At 38.3% G+C, this 14,886-nt stretch overlaps 1 protein-coding gene across 1 annotated transcript; it reads right to left on the bottom strand.

Annotated features, from left to right (window-relative positions):
- Positions 1–98: 98 nt before the first annotated feature.
- Positions 99–1,674, bottom strand: LOC121954113 (rho-related GTP-binding protein RhoV-like). Its single transcript, XM_042501448.2, has 3 exons — positions 1,038–1,674; positions 903–961; positions 99–823 (listed from the first exon to the last, which is right to left on the bottom strand). The coding sequence occupies exons 1-3, from the start codon at positions 1,195–1,197 to the stop codon at positions 374–376; spliced, it is 669 nt and encodes a 222-aa protein (XP_042357382.2). The 5' UTR covers positions 1,198–1,674; the 3' UTR covers positions 99–373.
- Between the last annotated feature and the right edge of the window lie 13,212 nt (positions 1,675–14,886).

The following is a 14,886-nucleotide window of genomic DNA, read 5'->3' as shown; positions in this document are numbered from 1 at the left end:
GCAGGACTGTATATTTTCAGATGTATTAATTAAAGCAATTCTTTAGCAAAAAAACACAGCAACTAGCAATTAAATATGTGTTACACTGTAGTGCATTTATTCCAAACCTTTTAACTCACATACAAACAAAAATATAAACATCAGCAACAAAGAAAGCAAGAAACAAAGGTAAAGTAAGATTAAAAAGAGCAGAATATGTAGCTTTCTACAACAAATGTTGCATAAATATTGTCGTATTTCAATGCATGTCAGTGCAGGTTGCACAGTTCTGAGGAGAAATATTTTTAATAAAAATGCATGATTTGTCATAAGAACCCCCAAACAAACCCTGTCCACACAACAGAGTGCATTTAATCAACTCTTTGATTCCATATCAGATGAATCTGCTGATTTTCCTCCATCTACAACCACAAAATGTCCTCAAACGTTCGAGCAGGCTGAGCTTTTTAGATTTCACGCCAGTGTATTTGTGCTTGATGGCAGCAAATACAGCACAGTCAAACACATCCTTGAGGTTGTGTTGTGTCAGAGCTGAACACTCCATGTAGCCATACGCTCTTATCCTGTGTGACAGCCTCCTGGCCCGGCTGAAGTGCACTGGTTTGGTGCTGTGCTGGTCCAGATGAATAAGGACGTTCACATTGTGGCAAAGATCTGACTGAGTTCCAACCAGAACAATGGGAGAGGTCGGGTTGCCGGCTCGGATCTGTGGGATCCATTTGGAGGTGATGTTGTCAAAGGAGATTGGGTTGACCAGACTGAAGCAGAGGATGAAGACGTCCACATGGGCATAGCAGAGAGAGCGAAGATGTCCAAACTCCTCCTGTCAAACCAAATGATAAGAGATGAGGAGCAAAGGACTAACTTGTCTGATAAAGAAATGTGGTGTGTGGAGTATATACCTGTCCAGCAGTGTCTATCAGTTTGATTCGAGTTGGTACTCCATTCACGTGAACCAAACCTGGAAGTGAAGCAAAATCAACTTTTAACAGCTGAGTCAAGCAGCCATTTACATTCAGAGAATAACCTTTACTTACCAGTGAAAACATCAAAAGCGGTCTGTCTGTATTCACTGTTGTATCCATTGAAGATGTAACTGATAATCATGCTGGTCTTCCCCACAGCTCCATCACCAACCAGCATGCAGCTCAGCTCTTCCCTCAGTCTGTTTGGTTTATCATGTCTCTGACAGGCCATGTTTACTCATGTTATCACTCCATTATCCCAGCAGCAGTGTGAGAGTCCATGCAGCATGGAGGACAGCCTTACTGTAAAAGATGTCCTCTTCCCCCCAGGGCTCCGTTGGTGCCATTAAAGGAGAGAGGACACCTCGATTTGAAAGAACAAAGGCGCCCAATCAGATGAGGGATGCTCCAGCAGTTTAACCGTTTCCGTTTGATGCTGATTTACATAAACACTCCCACCAAGGACGCTGCTAAAAGTCAGCTGATTTTACCTTGAATGTCTCACGATAAACTATATGCTGAGAATCAAATCTGTTGGTGGTGCTATCTGTCATATATATGGGCCATTTTTTTCCAAGTTTGGTCTAGAACATTGTAGAAAATGTGGCACGTATTTAGAGAAATGTATTGATGCAATATTTTCTGCAAAATAATAATGGTATTGGCATTTCTGTTGCCAAGTCTTTCCAAAGTTATGGAAATTAATGTTGTGCAAATGACATTTTTACACATAAAACATATGTGCAAATAATACAAAAATATGTTAACTGTTTAATGTCTGTTTTAGGAGTAGCATTAAATATATACAAAATACACAATATAAAGTGCTGTTGTTGTTGTTTTTTTATTTTTTTATTTGTACATTCAAAGAAAATATGAGTCATTTGGAAATGACACCCAATAAACATATTCCTCATTTAACTTTTACCTCGACTTTCTTATTATTTCAGTTCCTTTTATAGAGCTAACAGCCCTCTAGCCATGTGATCTCCTGTCACATGACTATTGATGTGGTTAAACAACTACACAAACACTAAATACTACTGCTACTACTACTACTACTACTACTACTAATAATAATAATAATAATAATAATATTAAGAAGAAGAAGAAGAAGAAGAAGAAGAATGATGATAATAATAATAATTATATAAAATCCCTTTATATAAGATTGGTTGCCTTTCATGTCATTTTTATTTGAAAATAATATTAAGACCACTATTAAATTCAAAATTAAGCAGGGCTGAGTTTCCAAAATCAGGCTCAGTGACAATGGAGATAAAGCCAAAACCACACATAGAGGGCCATTTTCATTTTTTTTTTTTTTTTTTGGTGTCAATTAGAATTTAAAAAAAAGAAAAATGAAATGTGTGTGTGTCTGTGACGCAAAATTCACCATTGTTGAAGAATTACCCATACTAAATACCCCAGTAGACAACCCCTACTGTAATAGGACAGTGAAATAATATAGAGCAAAAATAGTCTTTATTATGTATTAAATTACTGTAATAAAATCACTCATTGTATTACGGCTAGGAAAATGTTCTGTTACACTGTCATGTTAATTCATGCTGCTTCTATATTTCTTTGTACTGCAGTCCTACCTAATGAATTACCTCAATAATTGTAGTATCATTTTTGGTCCATAGACGGAGCTGTTGCTCCAGTATTGAATTTTGCACGCTGTTATGAATTTTGCGCATCATCCAGACGCTGCTTTCAGTTTATGCTGCAATTTCTTGAGTATTCACGGTAAGACATATTGAACTTTTATGTGTATGTAAGTATATTATATTTTTATTCTTCAAGTGGGAAAGATATATTTAGGTTGACATGTTTCTCAGACTTTTTTTTCATTTCATTGCGTTGATTGTTTGCACTCATAGGATTCATGCTCTTTAAAGATTACATCTCAGTAACTGATATCAAAGGTGTAGACTTCGGGGGGGACGTCCACCTTAGTCTTCAGAACATGTGCATTTGCTCCCCAATACAAACATGAAAGTGGCAAAGGACTTTGGATTTTGACAATGTTAAACACATTTAAACCATACATTTATGCAAATAAGGCACAAACTGCTGAAAGAAAAATCACCAGAATGCAGGAAACCAAGTGTGCTCAACATTTATTTTCTGGCCGTGGACCCCCAAACCTGTGTTTCATGTGTGTGTTACCCAAATGTTGAAACAAAATCTACGCCTTGTTTGGTTCCACCTTGTTGTTCAATCCATAAATTCAGTTTTGTGAGGGCTGCTTTATTCTCCTATGTGAAAGGGGCAAGGGGCACAGCTGAGGGGGCATTGTTAGAGTGTCACCAGCTGCAGTTTATAGCAGAAACTTCATGTGTCAGGTTTCATCCTGTCTTTTTTTTTTCAGGGTGACTGAGTTCACAAATACATACAAATAATATATTTTCATCGCCTGAAAATAAACTCCTCACAATTCCTCAATTAAAAACATTCCCCTTCCCATAATACTGCAAAATACACTTCTGATGATAATTATAACACCTTAATAAGAATAATGTTAACTTGGAATGTGCACTGTAGATGCACCCTGATCGCAGCACTGGTGTATTGTGCTGCACACTATGCAGAGAAGTGCATGTCAGACTGGAGTTAAAGGGTGGATTAAATGTTCTTGTCACCCCTCAGTGCACACTAAAAGAAGTCGTCTTCCAGGCACTGACTCTGTTTATCTTTAGCCGGGTGCAGACTGCTTCACTGACATTCCTGTTAATGTTGCAAAGCATCAGCCCCCCCCCCCGGCTTTCACCTGCAAATGTTACTCAAATTACAGACCAGGAAAAAAGACTGCAGACAAACAAAACAACTCCAAAGAGACAACAAAACACCACAAAGTAGACTATAGACTCCTTTCCCTTTGCCAGTACAGTAGATCTGTGTACACGGCTTTGCAGCAGTAATGTATGCCTTTTCTGTTTTTTTTGGTTGACTGGTATATCACATTCAACGTCACTGACAGGCCACAAAATGGGTTAGTAAACAGTGAAGTAGCATGGAGGTCAGTTAAAATGTTACCTTGGTGTCGTATTTCAATCACTGCCGATCAGAGCCAGAGACAATTATTACTTGTTACTAATGCAGAATTGTTTTGATTGGGGTGTGAATGCCAATACAAAAGTCACATGGTAGGGGGCGTTAGTGGGTTTTTTTGTGCAGTGGGAAAGGGGCTAGAGACACAGAACAAGCAAGAAAATACACAAAATTACCTCAAGAATACACAAAATGACATCAAAGACACCTAAAACAACAACAACAAAAGAGGCAAAACCACCAAAAAGTCTACGTGCCGTGCTTTTATGGAAAGGTGGTGGGGCCCTCTGCATTTCTGTACCCAGGGGCCCATTATTTCATAAGATGCTTACGTACATAACTGTAGAATTTTGAATGCTTTTCAAAAGATAACAAATGCAACTTAAGAAGAGAGCCTACATTGTTATAATGGTACTTAAAGCAGATGTCATAATAATAATAAGATATTGCCTTGCTGTATTTTGCTTTTATCAAACTGACTGCAATTATGTAGTTTGAAGATATTAGGCCTGAGAACATTCGTTCAAAAACCCCAAAATCCACATGATCACAGCTGTAGTGCAGCAGAATCGTACGAGCATTGTAAGATGTGATTTTAGAGATCGGGAAACGTATGTGGGTGAAAATACAGCTTTAAACAAAGTGTTGTTCCTTATCTGTCTGAGCCTGCAGGAAACTCTGCAAGCATTGTGTTGTAAGGTCTCTGCTTCCTGTTTGCCGTTGTTTCTCTCTCACTCGTTCTCTTCTCCCTTTCTCTCCCCCCTTTTCCCACCACCTGCATTGCGAGTGACAGAGTTTATTCCCCATAGTAGGAGGACAACATCTGGTCCCCCCCCTCCACCCCCACCGACTCAGACACACGTCATGTTGCCAGCTCGGCTCCCATGCTGCACCTCTGGCAGCTGTGAGTCACAATGCTTGTGTTCCTTAATTCAAGGTAAATGTCAAACACAGGAAACAGTCTTTAAATATCTCCACATCCAAAGATTCTGTTTCCTGCAATGGCTACTTTTATCGTTGTCAATGCTACGTATGCAGGCACTGTGCAACTGTATGCAAATGTGTTTGCATGTAACTTAACTCGTGCAGCAGATGTCAGCAGCGTGCTGATGACTTTAACAGCGGCTCAGTGTCTGGAGATAGTCTGCATATCTGATACTGTAAACACGCTTTGTGTCTGCATTCTCACGCTCTCTCTCTCTGCATGACTGGACATGCAGAAATGTATCCTGACATACATTTACGGAGGTAATCTGCTTAGTAAGGGTGTCTCAATGCAGCTTAGGGAAAGCCCCCAACATACACACAGCACACTTCAGCATTCATCCCACTCGTCATCACTGACTCTTGAATTAATGCAAATATATACAATAAGATAACCTTAACTGCCCCTCATGTCTCAATGAATGATTCCTCTGGTTGTTAAAAAGTAAACCCAGTAAGCAAATAAAGTTCCTGCAACACATCAAATCTGACAACAATAGAGAAATCTGCCAGATAGGTGTTAAAAGATTATGTTGCTCCCTAAGCCAGAGATCAGCAGGGCACTCTGTAGACAGGGCACAAAACAAGTGGCTGACACTGAGATGAAGCGATAAACAAGCCATTTGCATAACATTTCCTGCATAATGTGTCTTTAAGTAGATATCGCCTGGGCTCTTAAGTGGTGAGGATTAGAGCAGGATGGGTGCCTCCAACATACTGAGACCTCATATAATGGAACCTCTCGCTCTCCTTTTCGCTCCTAGGTGTGACTTAAGGGTCATGATTTGGGCGCAATGTCATTTGCTATACATGTATTCAGCGTAATCTCTTTGACACTGTTTGCAACCTGATGTCAAAGGTCTTGACCTGCTTGCTTGAATCTGACACAAAACATAGACTGCGGTGGATTAACTTCTTTTGTGTTCAGAGATGCCATGCAGTAAGCAGTAGTAAGTTTTTAAACCCCTTTACTGATTCATCATATATCCATATTTTTACAGTCTATGGTATTTAGTCATAAACCAAAGAAGTGGGAAAAATACAATATTTGACCTGTTGATAGTTGTTGGTTTGATGTGTGAAGTTTCTGCTTCATGTATCACTCTAGTTTGTTAGCAACAGGAAACAGCCCCCTTCCCAGGACAACTCAAAGTCTAGCACCTTATGGTCACTGCACCAAGTGATTCATGGGAATTCAGGCCTGTGAGGCGCTCCCTCACCCCTGTACTACCTCCTCACTGACCCCTACTGTTCCCATTCTTAACTTGTAGCCAGTTTTTGCAGGAAAGCATAAACTACGTCTACGAATACATTGCAATCGTGTGAATGAGGATATATATGCCTTGCCTTTTTTTGTTGGATGAGTGCATTTGCAGTTAATCTGAATTAATACTGTAACCAGTATTGTATCATTTGGATCTGAACCAGCTTAGGGTAAGTCAGCATGTCCCAATTTTTAAGTAAAGCATAAGTGTTTTTGGGCTTTTGTTGGCCAGCAAGCAGACCCGTCAATTTAGTTACTCCTGCTCCATTAAACCCTGGCAGGGGTCCAGGAGCAGCGGACTAATCCCACTTTACCCTCCAGAGAGCATCACAGGGGGTCTGTCCTCTGTTCTTCATGGGATATACAGTAGCCTTACTCCAAAACAGTCAGAGAAGTATTCTTCAGTTGATTTTTTTTATGACTGCAATCATTAAAATTATAAACTGATTAATGTAACACATTTAAATCCCTGAAAATGTATTGTTCTTGATAAGCTTCTCACTATAAGCATTGCAGCACTACAGGGACACAATTTACCTTAGCCAAAGTTGGAACAGTTTTGGTTATTTCACATGAAAAATGTCTATTTTTTTCTAAATTTCGTGTTTTATCTGGTTTTAAGAGGGTGGGGCTAAATTGGACAAGGTGATATCACACATTTGAGAGTGGAATTTACAAAAATGTGACATAATGTGTAATGGTTTTCCTTTAATATGTTGTCAGGCCACTGTCAATCAAATCTGATCAAACAACAGCACACAGGCCTGACAAAGCAAATTATTTGTTGCAGTGTTAAACTCTTAATATATATTATTTTAGGGTTATTTCCTTTATAACTTCCATGTTAATTATTGTACATAGCCAGTTTTTGAAAGATCACTAGTTACCCTGTTTATATTTAATAAATAATGTAACTATTGTCGTCACTTCATCAAACCAGGCTAATTGTTGTTGCTGTCTTTATGGTGTCCTGCTGTTGTTGTTCTGTGAATTTTAGCATTTTATAGGTTTTAAAACATCTTGCCAAAAGACTGCAGATGAAAATAAGCCAGCTGGCTAATCCTGGTACATTTACAGAAATGTTGTTTATTGCGTGCTGTCCCTGTAAATAAAGTAAATGAAATGAAAATGGTTTAAAATGGGCGATAAACTTGAAAATGTCCAGAAATAGGCCCTGCTAAAAGAATCAGTGGAAAGAAGCAAAGCAATTGAATGAATGTTATATCCCTCATTTAAACTTTTTCCTAAAAGAATATAATCGGGTGTATCCCTTTCGTAATCACCAATATCATTATTAGTAGCAGAGATTAAGTTAGATATTTTTCAGTAACTAAATGATCACAGTTACATTTATTTTGTAATATAATTACATTTAATGACTCCCTAACTCCTTTACATAGCTACAATAATGAATTTTATTGGAATAAACGCCTGAGATGGGAAAATGTTTTCAATGGTTTTAAAAGACAGCATATTGTTTACTAGAAATGAGTTTTGAAATGAGATTTAAATGTCACAGTTGGGCTTCTACTGGCCTCATCTCTTATTCATCAAATAATAATGTAAAATAATACTGAATGATTGATTTTCTTTCTTGGAGTTAAATCGATACCCCTCTTTTATGTAAACAGGAAAATGTCTACAGCCTGCAGGCGGAAAACAGTCTGGCTCTTCACCGACCATCACCTCTAAAACTCATAATTTAACATATCAAACCTTGTTTGTTTAATCCAAACAATGCCCAAAGTGTAAAAGAAAAGACTTTTGGTGTACCTCAGGGATATGTGCAGAGCTATTACTTTGCTGTGTGTCACTTCCTGCTTTTAAACAAACAGGTATAAGGTGCTAATTAGCAAGCTTCAGAGGAACAGGGATTGTTTCTAGACCGGTCCAGGCAGGTTGTTTCCCCAGTTTTAAAGTCTTTGTGTTAAGCTAAGTTAACCTGACACCCGAGAGGCTCTAATGTTCCCTGCAAGAAAGTGTAATTCTCAAAATGTTGAAACTTTCCCTTAATAGTCATTGAATATACTGATTTTGTTGTTAATATTTAACCTGCCAGGAGTCGCTGATGATGAGCAAGTAGAATGCAGCTCAATATAAAACATGAAAACATTGCTTAGTTTGTACTGGGAATATTATAGTGACCCTACAAAGCTGTAATTCATGTAGCAAATAAAATGGTAAGTAGGCGTATTTGTCTTAAACAGATGTGTTTTTCACAAGGCTGAATTTCCACCTGTAATATGTGTGTCAACAGTAGGACATTGTGACCTCAAATGCCTTTTTACCTTTTGAAAATATCGCATTCCCAAGTGACTCAGAGTACAACAACAACAACATTGACTGACGTGCTGTCATCTTTACACACCTTGGTGAATTCCACAGGATTAATCTTAAACTAATTGCCAAGTAAGCGGGGTGACACATAAATAATGCTAAAGAAAGGCGTGGCAGGAAAAATACATGACGTTACAAGAGCTAAAAAGTTACAAGAGCTAAAAAGAACCTGATCCCAAGTGCAAATGCAAGTCCACGTCCCTCGATGGCTGATTGTTTGATCATATGTGTTACAGGGAACTGATAACAATATCACCAGGGGTTTCACCCTTTGGCCTTTGAAGCATCTGTGTTTTCTTCTGCTTTTAGTTTCAGTTGGCTCTACATCAATCCACACAGCAGCATATGTTCTCACAGAGCCCGATTAGAATCTCCTTAAACAGGAAACTCTGCTGCAATTGGCTTATTAACATGAGAACAGGATCTTTTTAAAGGGAAAAAAAACTTTCCAAACAAACACAAAGCATCATTACATGCCGTTACTCACTTAGGAAACATTTGAGACGGACCGAAAATGGGGAGAAAAATGTTGAAGTTTACTTATGTCAACAAAGAAACCCCTTTGTGGTTATATTGATGAGATTGTTCATTTTTGATAACAAAATTGTCTAAGTGTGTTAGATAAGTGTCTTTTTATTGCATGAATGTAGCTAGATTTTAACAAAACATTTCTAGATAAAGGGAGTGGGCAGAAGACATAAGGTAAAAAAATTGCCAGGATAACTGTTGATCTTTTATCAACAACAAACAGATCCTATAATCAGCACTAAAAGACATTTACAGGCAGATAGAGGCTATAATCATAAAGAACTTCTTCCACCAAAAAAGATACAAACACCATTAATCACTTTAGTGTGATATCGCAGCACAAAGTCTGCAAGACTCTCACAATGACTCTGCAGCTGCCTGATTGTGTGCCGCAGTGGTCACACTGTAAAATGGCATTGATATCCCGCCTGCGTGAGTGTGTGGGAAACAGAGCTGCCTTTCCTGTTCTTTGAGAGAAAACACTCCAGAGAAAAATGGCAGGAAATCTCCAGGGCCTTTTGATTCAGGCTGAGAAAGTGAGTCAGAGTACCTGAGAGACATCATGATGTCAGGGCCACCTCGGGAGGGAAATGTCAAGCAGTATAGGTGAGAAAGTCCAACAAGGATTCACAGTTCACAAGATCTTGTGTTCCCTCTCCCCCCCACTTCTTCTAATCGATCTTCCAGTTAAACTGATCAAATTTTGCAATGATCTCTATCAAACAATCATATTGCTGCTGCCAGACTTTAAATCTGTTCTCCGTTGTGCCCTCCTCCATCCCATTCAACCCCCTTCATAATATCCAGGCTCCTTATTCTACTACAGCTTCACCACTCCCCTTAAAATATATCACATCACAATGGGGTCTTATAGCCAAAAACTATTCCCATTTCTCAGACTTTCATGCATGTATTAGTAAAGTCTTCCACTCAGATTGAGTCTCTCCTGAAATACAGCATGTATCTGCCAACAGGTAGGTTGGAGGCCTCATCTCATGTCTGCATTACATTCACTAAAGGTCTTACCTCATCAGGACAGATCAATTTCTGCTTTCCAAAGCCGTACAATCAAAACTCAAAGTACCAAAGTAGTAAAATAAATGTACCAACAGAGCTATTAGACAGACCCTATTACAAGATAGACACCTTAACCCAGTGTGAAAAATAAATAAAGAAATAAATACATTTTTTTAAAGTAAAAGATATAAAATATATAATTCATTTACATTTCCTCCTAAGGTAAACAAAATGAACTTTAAAATTTGAAATGAAATTTATCCAACAAATGAATTCTTAAGACTGAGATTTACTTTTTGATGTGAAGAACTATTAATTTTGTGAAAGGAAAACTGAAAGGTCAGAACAGGGCTGGCCAATATGGAGAAATCAAATATCGGGATATGTTTGACCAAATACCAAGATATCTATTCTACTGCAATATTGTAGAGTTGACTATTGGTGCTTCCACAAAATATTTACAATAAGATTTTTAAAATTATCATCCGTAATGTGGATATAATGACCAAAGGGGTAATGGCAAGTATTAGAGCAGCTAGAACAATCTGGTTAGTTCTGAAAAGTACATCACTTTGCTGCAGTGCAGCCTTTAAAAACAAGAAAATACATTTATGATATAATATCCAAAATCTAAGAGGATATCTAGACTCATATTCCGATATCAGTAAATTATTGATATATATCTCAGCCCTGGTTAGGAAGATATGTACAGTCCAGGGAGATTGAGTTGTCAGCTGTGACAGTAAAGACAGTCAAGTGTGGTGTTTCTGTTGAAACCAGGAACTTGGACTTTCTTAATACAGTGCTGTAATTGGTAACATTTTTATACATAAATGCAGAAACTCAATCTTTTTTTAACCATTGAAAGAATGGATTAAAACTCTTGTCAATAAAACTTCTTAAAGACAGTCACATTTTATTTATTAAATTATTTTATTTATTTTATTTTATTTCTATTTGGATTTGATCTTGCTCAGTTTGACGCAGCAGACTGTTGATAAATGAAAATATGCTGTACTTAATATTTTAAAAAATATATATCAATTTTTACCTTTTTTCCCCACAAAGAAGTGAACTTCATTGTCTTTTAATCCAACCAAACTGGGGCGCTGACTGTAACTGAACTTAATTGTCTTTCAATCAATCAAATGAAAGGCAGCTTTTAAGGTGTGCACAGCATTTACACCCTTGTTTTCAGTGTCCATTTTTGGCAGCTGCATGCATCTCTAACCAGTTCTTGTGTGGTGCTTTAATCCTTGATTCTTTGCGTGTTTTGTCATGAAGAGAGAAAAGAATGCTACTAACTTACACAACTGGCAAATCCAATGAGTCTGTGCCTCAGGCTGCAGTGCAAACATAGTGTGTTGTTTTTTAATAAGAAATTGTCCCTCCTCACTGGGTGTGATTACATAACTTGGAGATTATGTCTTCACTCTACTCACTCTTTACGCTTATAATGTTGGTTTATTTATGTTGGCCTGTGCAACAGAAAAGAATCTAAACTGACTGATAAAGGAGATGGAGAATGAACAAATAAGACTTTAAGATGATACTGGAGGAGAAACAACAGGCCACCCTTAACTGTGAGTGGATGTTTGCCAAATGTCACTGTGGCACTGAAAAACCCACCCGCTTCACTAAATTGTTCTGCTTTTACATTCTTAACTCCACAAGAGGTTGATTTGGCTTCACAATGCGAGATAACTATGATTGTCGCTGGCTTGCATGTTGCTAAATTGAAGCAGGCCTGCACTGAACAATGCACTCTACACCTGCATGCTTGTGTTGAGCCATCTGCAGAAACGAAAGATGTCTGTAGTGCTTATCTGAGTTGGACTCACATGTTTCTTGGTATAACTGCAAAGCAAAAGAGGAAGCATACACACCCTACCTACCGTCCCCATTGTTAGGTCAGATGATTTTTAATTTGGTCTCATGCCTCATTCACAATAAAACTGAAACAAAAACATAATTAACTCCTGGGAAAATTTCCAACTTTGTGGCCCTTGATACAAGTAAGGATATTTTAGTGATGGATGCTACACACTGGCACTAAACAATCTCAGTAGATAGGCTTATACAAAATGTGCGGCTGAAAAAGATTAAGATGCAACTTTGTTTGATATTTGCAGATGCACAAAGAACAGTCAGTTTACGCTAATACTAATAAAACAATGCTTAGCAAATGTTAACTTAACAGTTAAGCAACTTTTTAATAAACCCATAAAAAAAATCAAAATTTATAAAGCACTCCTATTTTTTTTTTACATTTAACAGGCCTTTATTATGAATGTTTAAAATGGCCAAGGACTTGAGTCAGATGCAAAGACTTAAGACACTTCTAACATCAACAGTACAACACAGACAAAATACTTGAGGTGTTTCAAGTTAAAACAGATAAAAAATTCACTCAGGTTATCTCACAGAGCAGTTTCCCGTCAGGGCCCGACACCCCTCAGCCAGGTGCAGGGGTGTAGGGTCCGAGTGTAAAAGAGATTAAGGAAATTAAATTAAAAGCAGCAAAAGTGCCATTCCTCGGGGATGGAGCAGGCTAATGAAGCAGGACGCAGCTCTCTGGCTGGAGCTTTAATTTTGTAAAGCCTGGTTCAGTCCCCAGTCCTGCTCCAAACAGATTGGATTAAAATATCCAGTGGGTGTGAGTCACGTACTGTTCAGATGATAAACAGTTTTTACATTAACCATTGGCAACGATGAATGGATTAAAGAATGGTGTGCATTATGGTGCAGCGATGAACAAGTCTGAACTGTCGTCTTTTGCCTTGTTCATACTATGGTTTTTTTGTCAAAGGAATGTGGTGGCTGTAAAGAGAAAACTGATGGACATAAAATCACCACAAATCTCTGACATCAAGGTATAGCAGTAAAACGATTCTAAATATAGTGTACTTTTTAACTGATATTAATTTTATTTAAGGTGCTGGTGCTCCTGTTGACGATGATGAAATACCGCATACAAGTCCACTTCAACAAATCTGAGCTATCCCTTCCAGTAAATCATATGGAACATTAGTTTCTGTTTCGACTTTGTTGATAGAGATTTAAAAGAAGTCATGTGGTTTACTGCCCAATCATTGGCCATTGTTTGTGCTTTTTTTAAATCAAGGGACTGCACAGCACTCACGTCCACTGGCAAAAGCCCAGCAAGGGGTGAGGTGACCTGCAGCAGAAAGAGCTGACCTCCAATATGAGAGGGCCAGAGCTCCTAAAGCTGATGGACTCCATTAATGGCCCAATCACTTTCTCTTTAACACACTTTCAGGGTGACCTTCAGCCCTGTGCTGACCAAGCCAAGGTCAAGGGTCAGGGTTCAGGCTAGGTACACATTAGCATGCAGGTGGAGGCTCCAAATTGCATAAGGGTTTTTTTGGTATGTGTGACCACTAATCTGGGCCACGATAGGCCAAACACACATCCGTAGGACGTGACCTCCACTCTGCCGGAGTGTGTGTATTCTGTTCAGAGGATATTAGCTGACATCTTTTCCTGGAGAGCATGTGACCTCAGAAGGGGTAATAATATTGATTAGGGGTTCAAAGTGCACAGGGAGCACGGCATATTTATGCATATGCATTGTGAATTTTAATTCATGTCAATAGAATAATAAGCTTTCTATACAAGATTTTGTCTTTTGTTTCCACAGTATTTTCACTGCGCATATACAAAGAGGTCAGGCATGTCGACATGTTTTTTCTCCTCTCTTTGTTAGGAAGTATGCTCTAACTTGTTGACCCCGAGGTTTCATATTCCCTCTGCAAGTCTCCAAAGAGCCCTAACAGTGCGGTAAGGGGCATTTATTGATTTACTTATCTTTATTGTTACATCTCTAACTCGAGGAGCAAGAGTGAGTTGTAAATTATAATGCTCTCATGCAGCATAGTGGCGCTTTCATTGGAAAAATATAAATGTGCATTTCAGACATTGATACGCCTACATGAAACCAGCCACAACAGAGCAGTAGCCGATGGCTTGCTTCACTTTAAAGTGTGCCATAGGCTCGACCTCTCTCTAATATCTGACTGTAGATCCAATCGGCTTCTGATGCCATCAGGCTCCAACCACCCATACATTCAGGTCATGCCCAATGTTTGTACAATTTTGGCCTCCTATATTTTTCATATTTTCTTATATTTTTGACAAGGAAATCAGCCCTAACAGACTCCATTGATATATAAATATATATATATATATATATATATATATACACTGTATATTGCAGATGTCATTTGTGGTATTGCAGATTGTGTGTAGTGTGTATTTTTTCATAAAACCAGAAATAATATCAACTGCAGCTGCAGTTCCCTCCACACAGTGGGAACTGCTTCTAAGACATAGAAGTTTTGATACTGAGTATAGCTGATGCGTTTTTACAGCGCATTGTTTTTTGTGTCATGATATGTGGTTGGAGAGGAGGATGAGCTTTTGTATAAGGGAGTGGAAAAACACATAAATGAACTGAACAGTATGCAAATAAAAGATGGGATAGCTCTTCATGTTCACACTTAGTGAATGAATAACATTGCTGATTATTCAGAAAAAAGGCACTACAAGAAATTTGTGTACAGAACAAAGACGATGAAGGGTTTGTCCAATTTGGCAAAGAGTTCATCACATTTACTAAGTCATCAGATTATTTATTGCACACAACTTGTTCCATATGTGCTGCGGGAAACCACAGACAAACACGTGTTGTTGACTCATCATTGTCAGTTTGTC

Source organism: Plectropomus leopardus, chromosome 14, assembly GCF_026936395.1.
Source record: "Plectropomus leopardus strain MGB_pleo_1.0 chromosome 14, ASM2693639v1, whole genome shotgun sequence".
NCBI classification, from domain to species: Eukaryota; Metazoa; Chordata; class Actinopteri; order Perciformes; family Serranidae; genus Plectropomus; species Plectropomus leopardus.
This window is presented reverse-complemented; position numbering and strand designations above follow the sequence as displayed.

Bases quoted from the DNA above. Each gene is read 5' to 3' on its own strand.
- LOC121954113 (XM_042501448.2), bottom strand. From the start codon at position 1,197: ATGGCCTGTCAGAGACATGATAAACCAAACAGACTGAGGGAAGAGCTG. The intron at 962-1,037 runs GTAAGTAAAGGT...CTTCACTTCCAG, and splicing joins CGCTTTTGATGTTTTCACTG to GTTTGGTTCACGTGAATGGA. The intron at 824-902 runs GTATATACTCCA...TTGGTTTGACAG, and splicing joins TGATAGACACTGCTGGACAG to GAGGAGTTTGGACATCTTCG.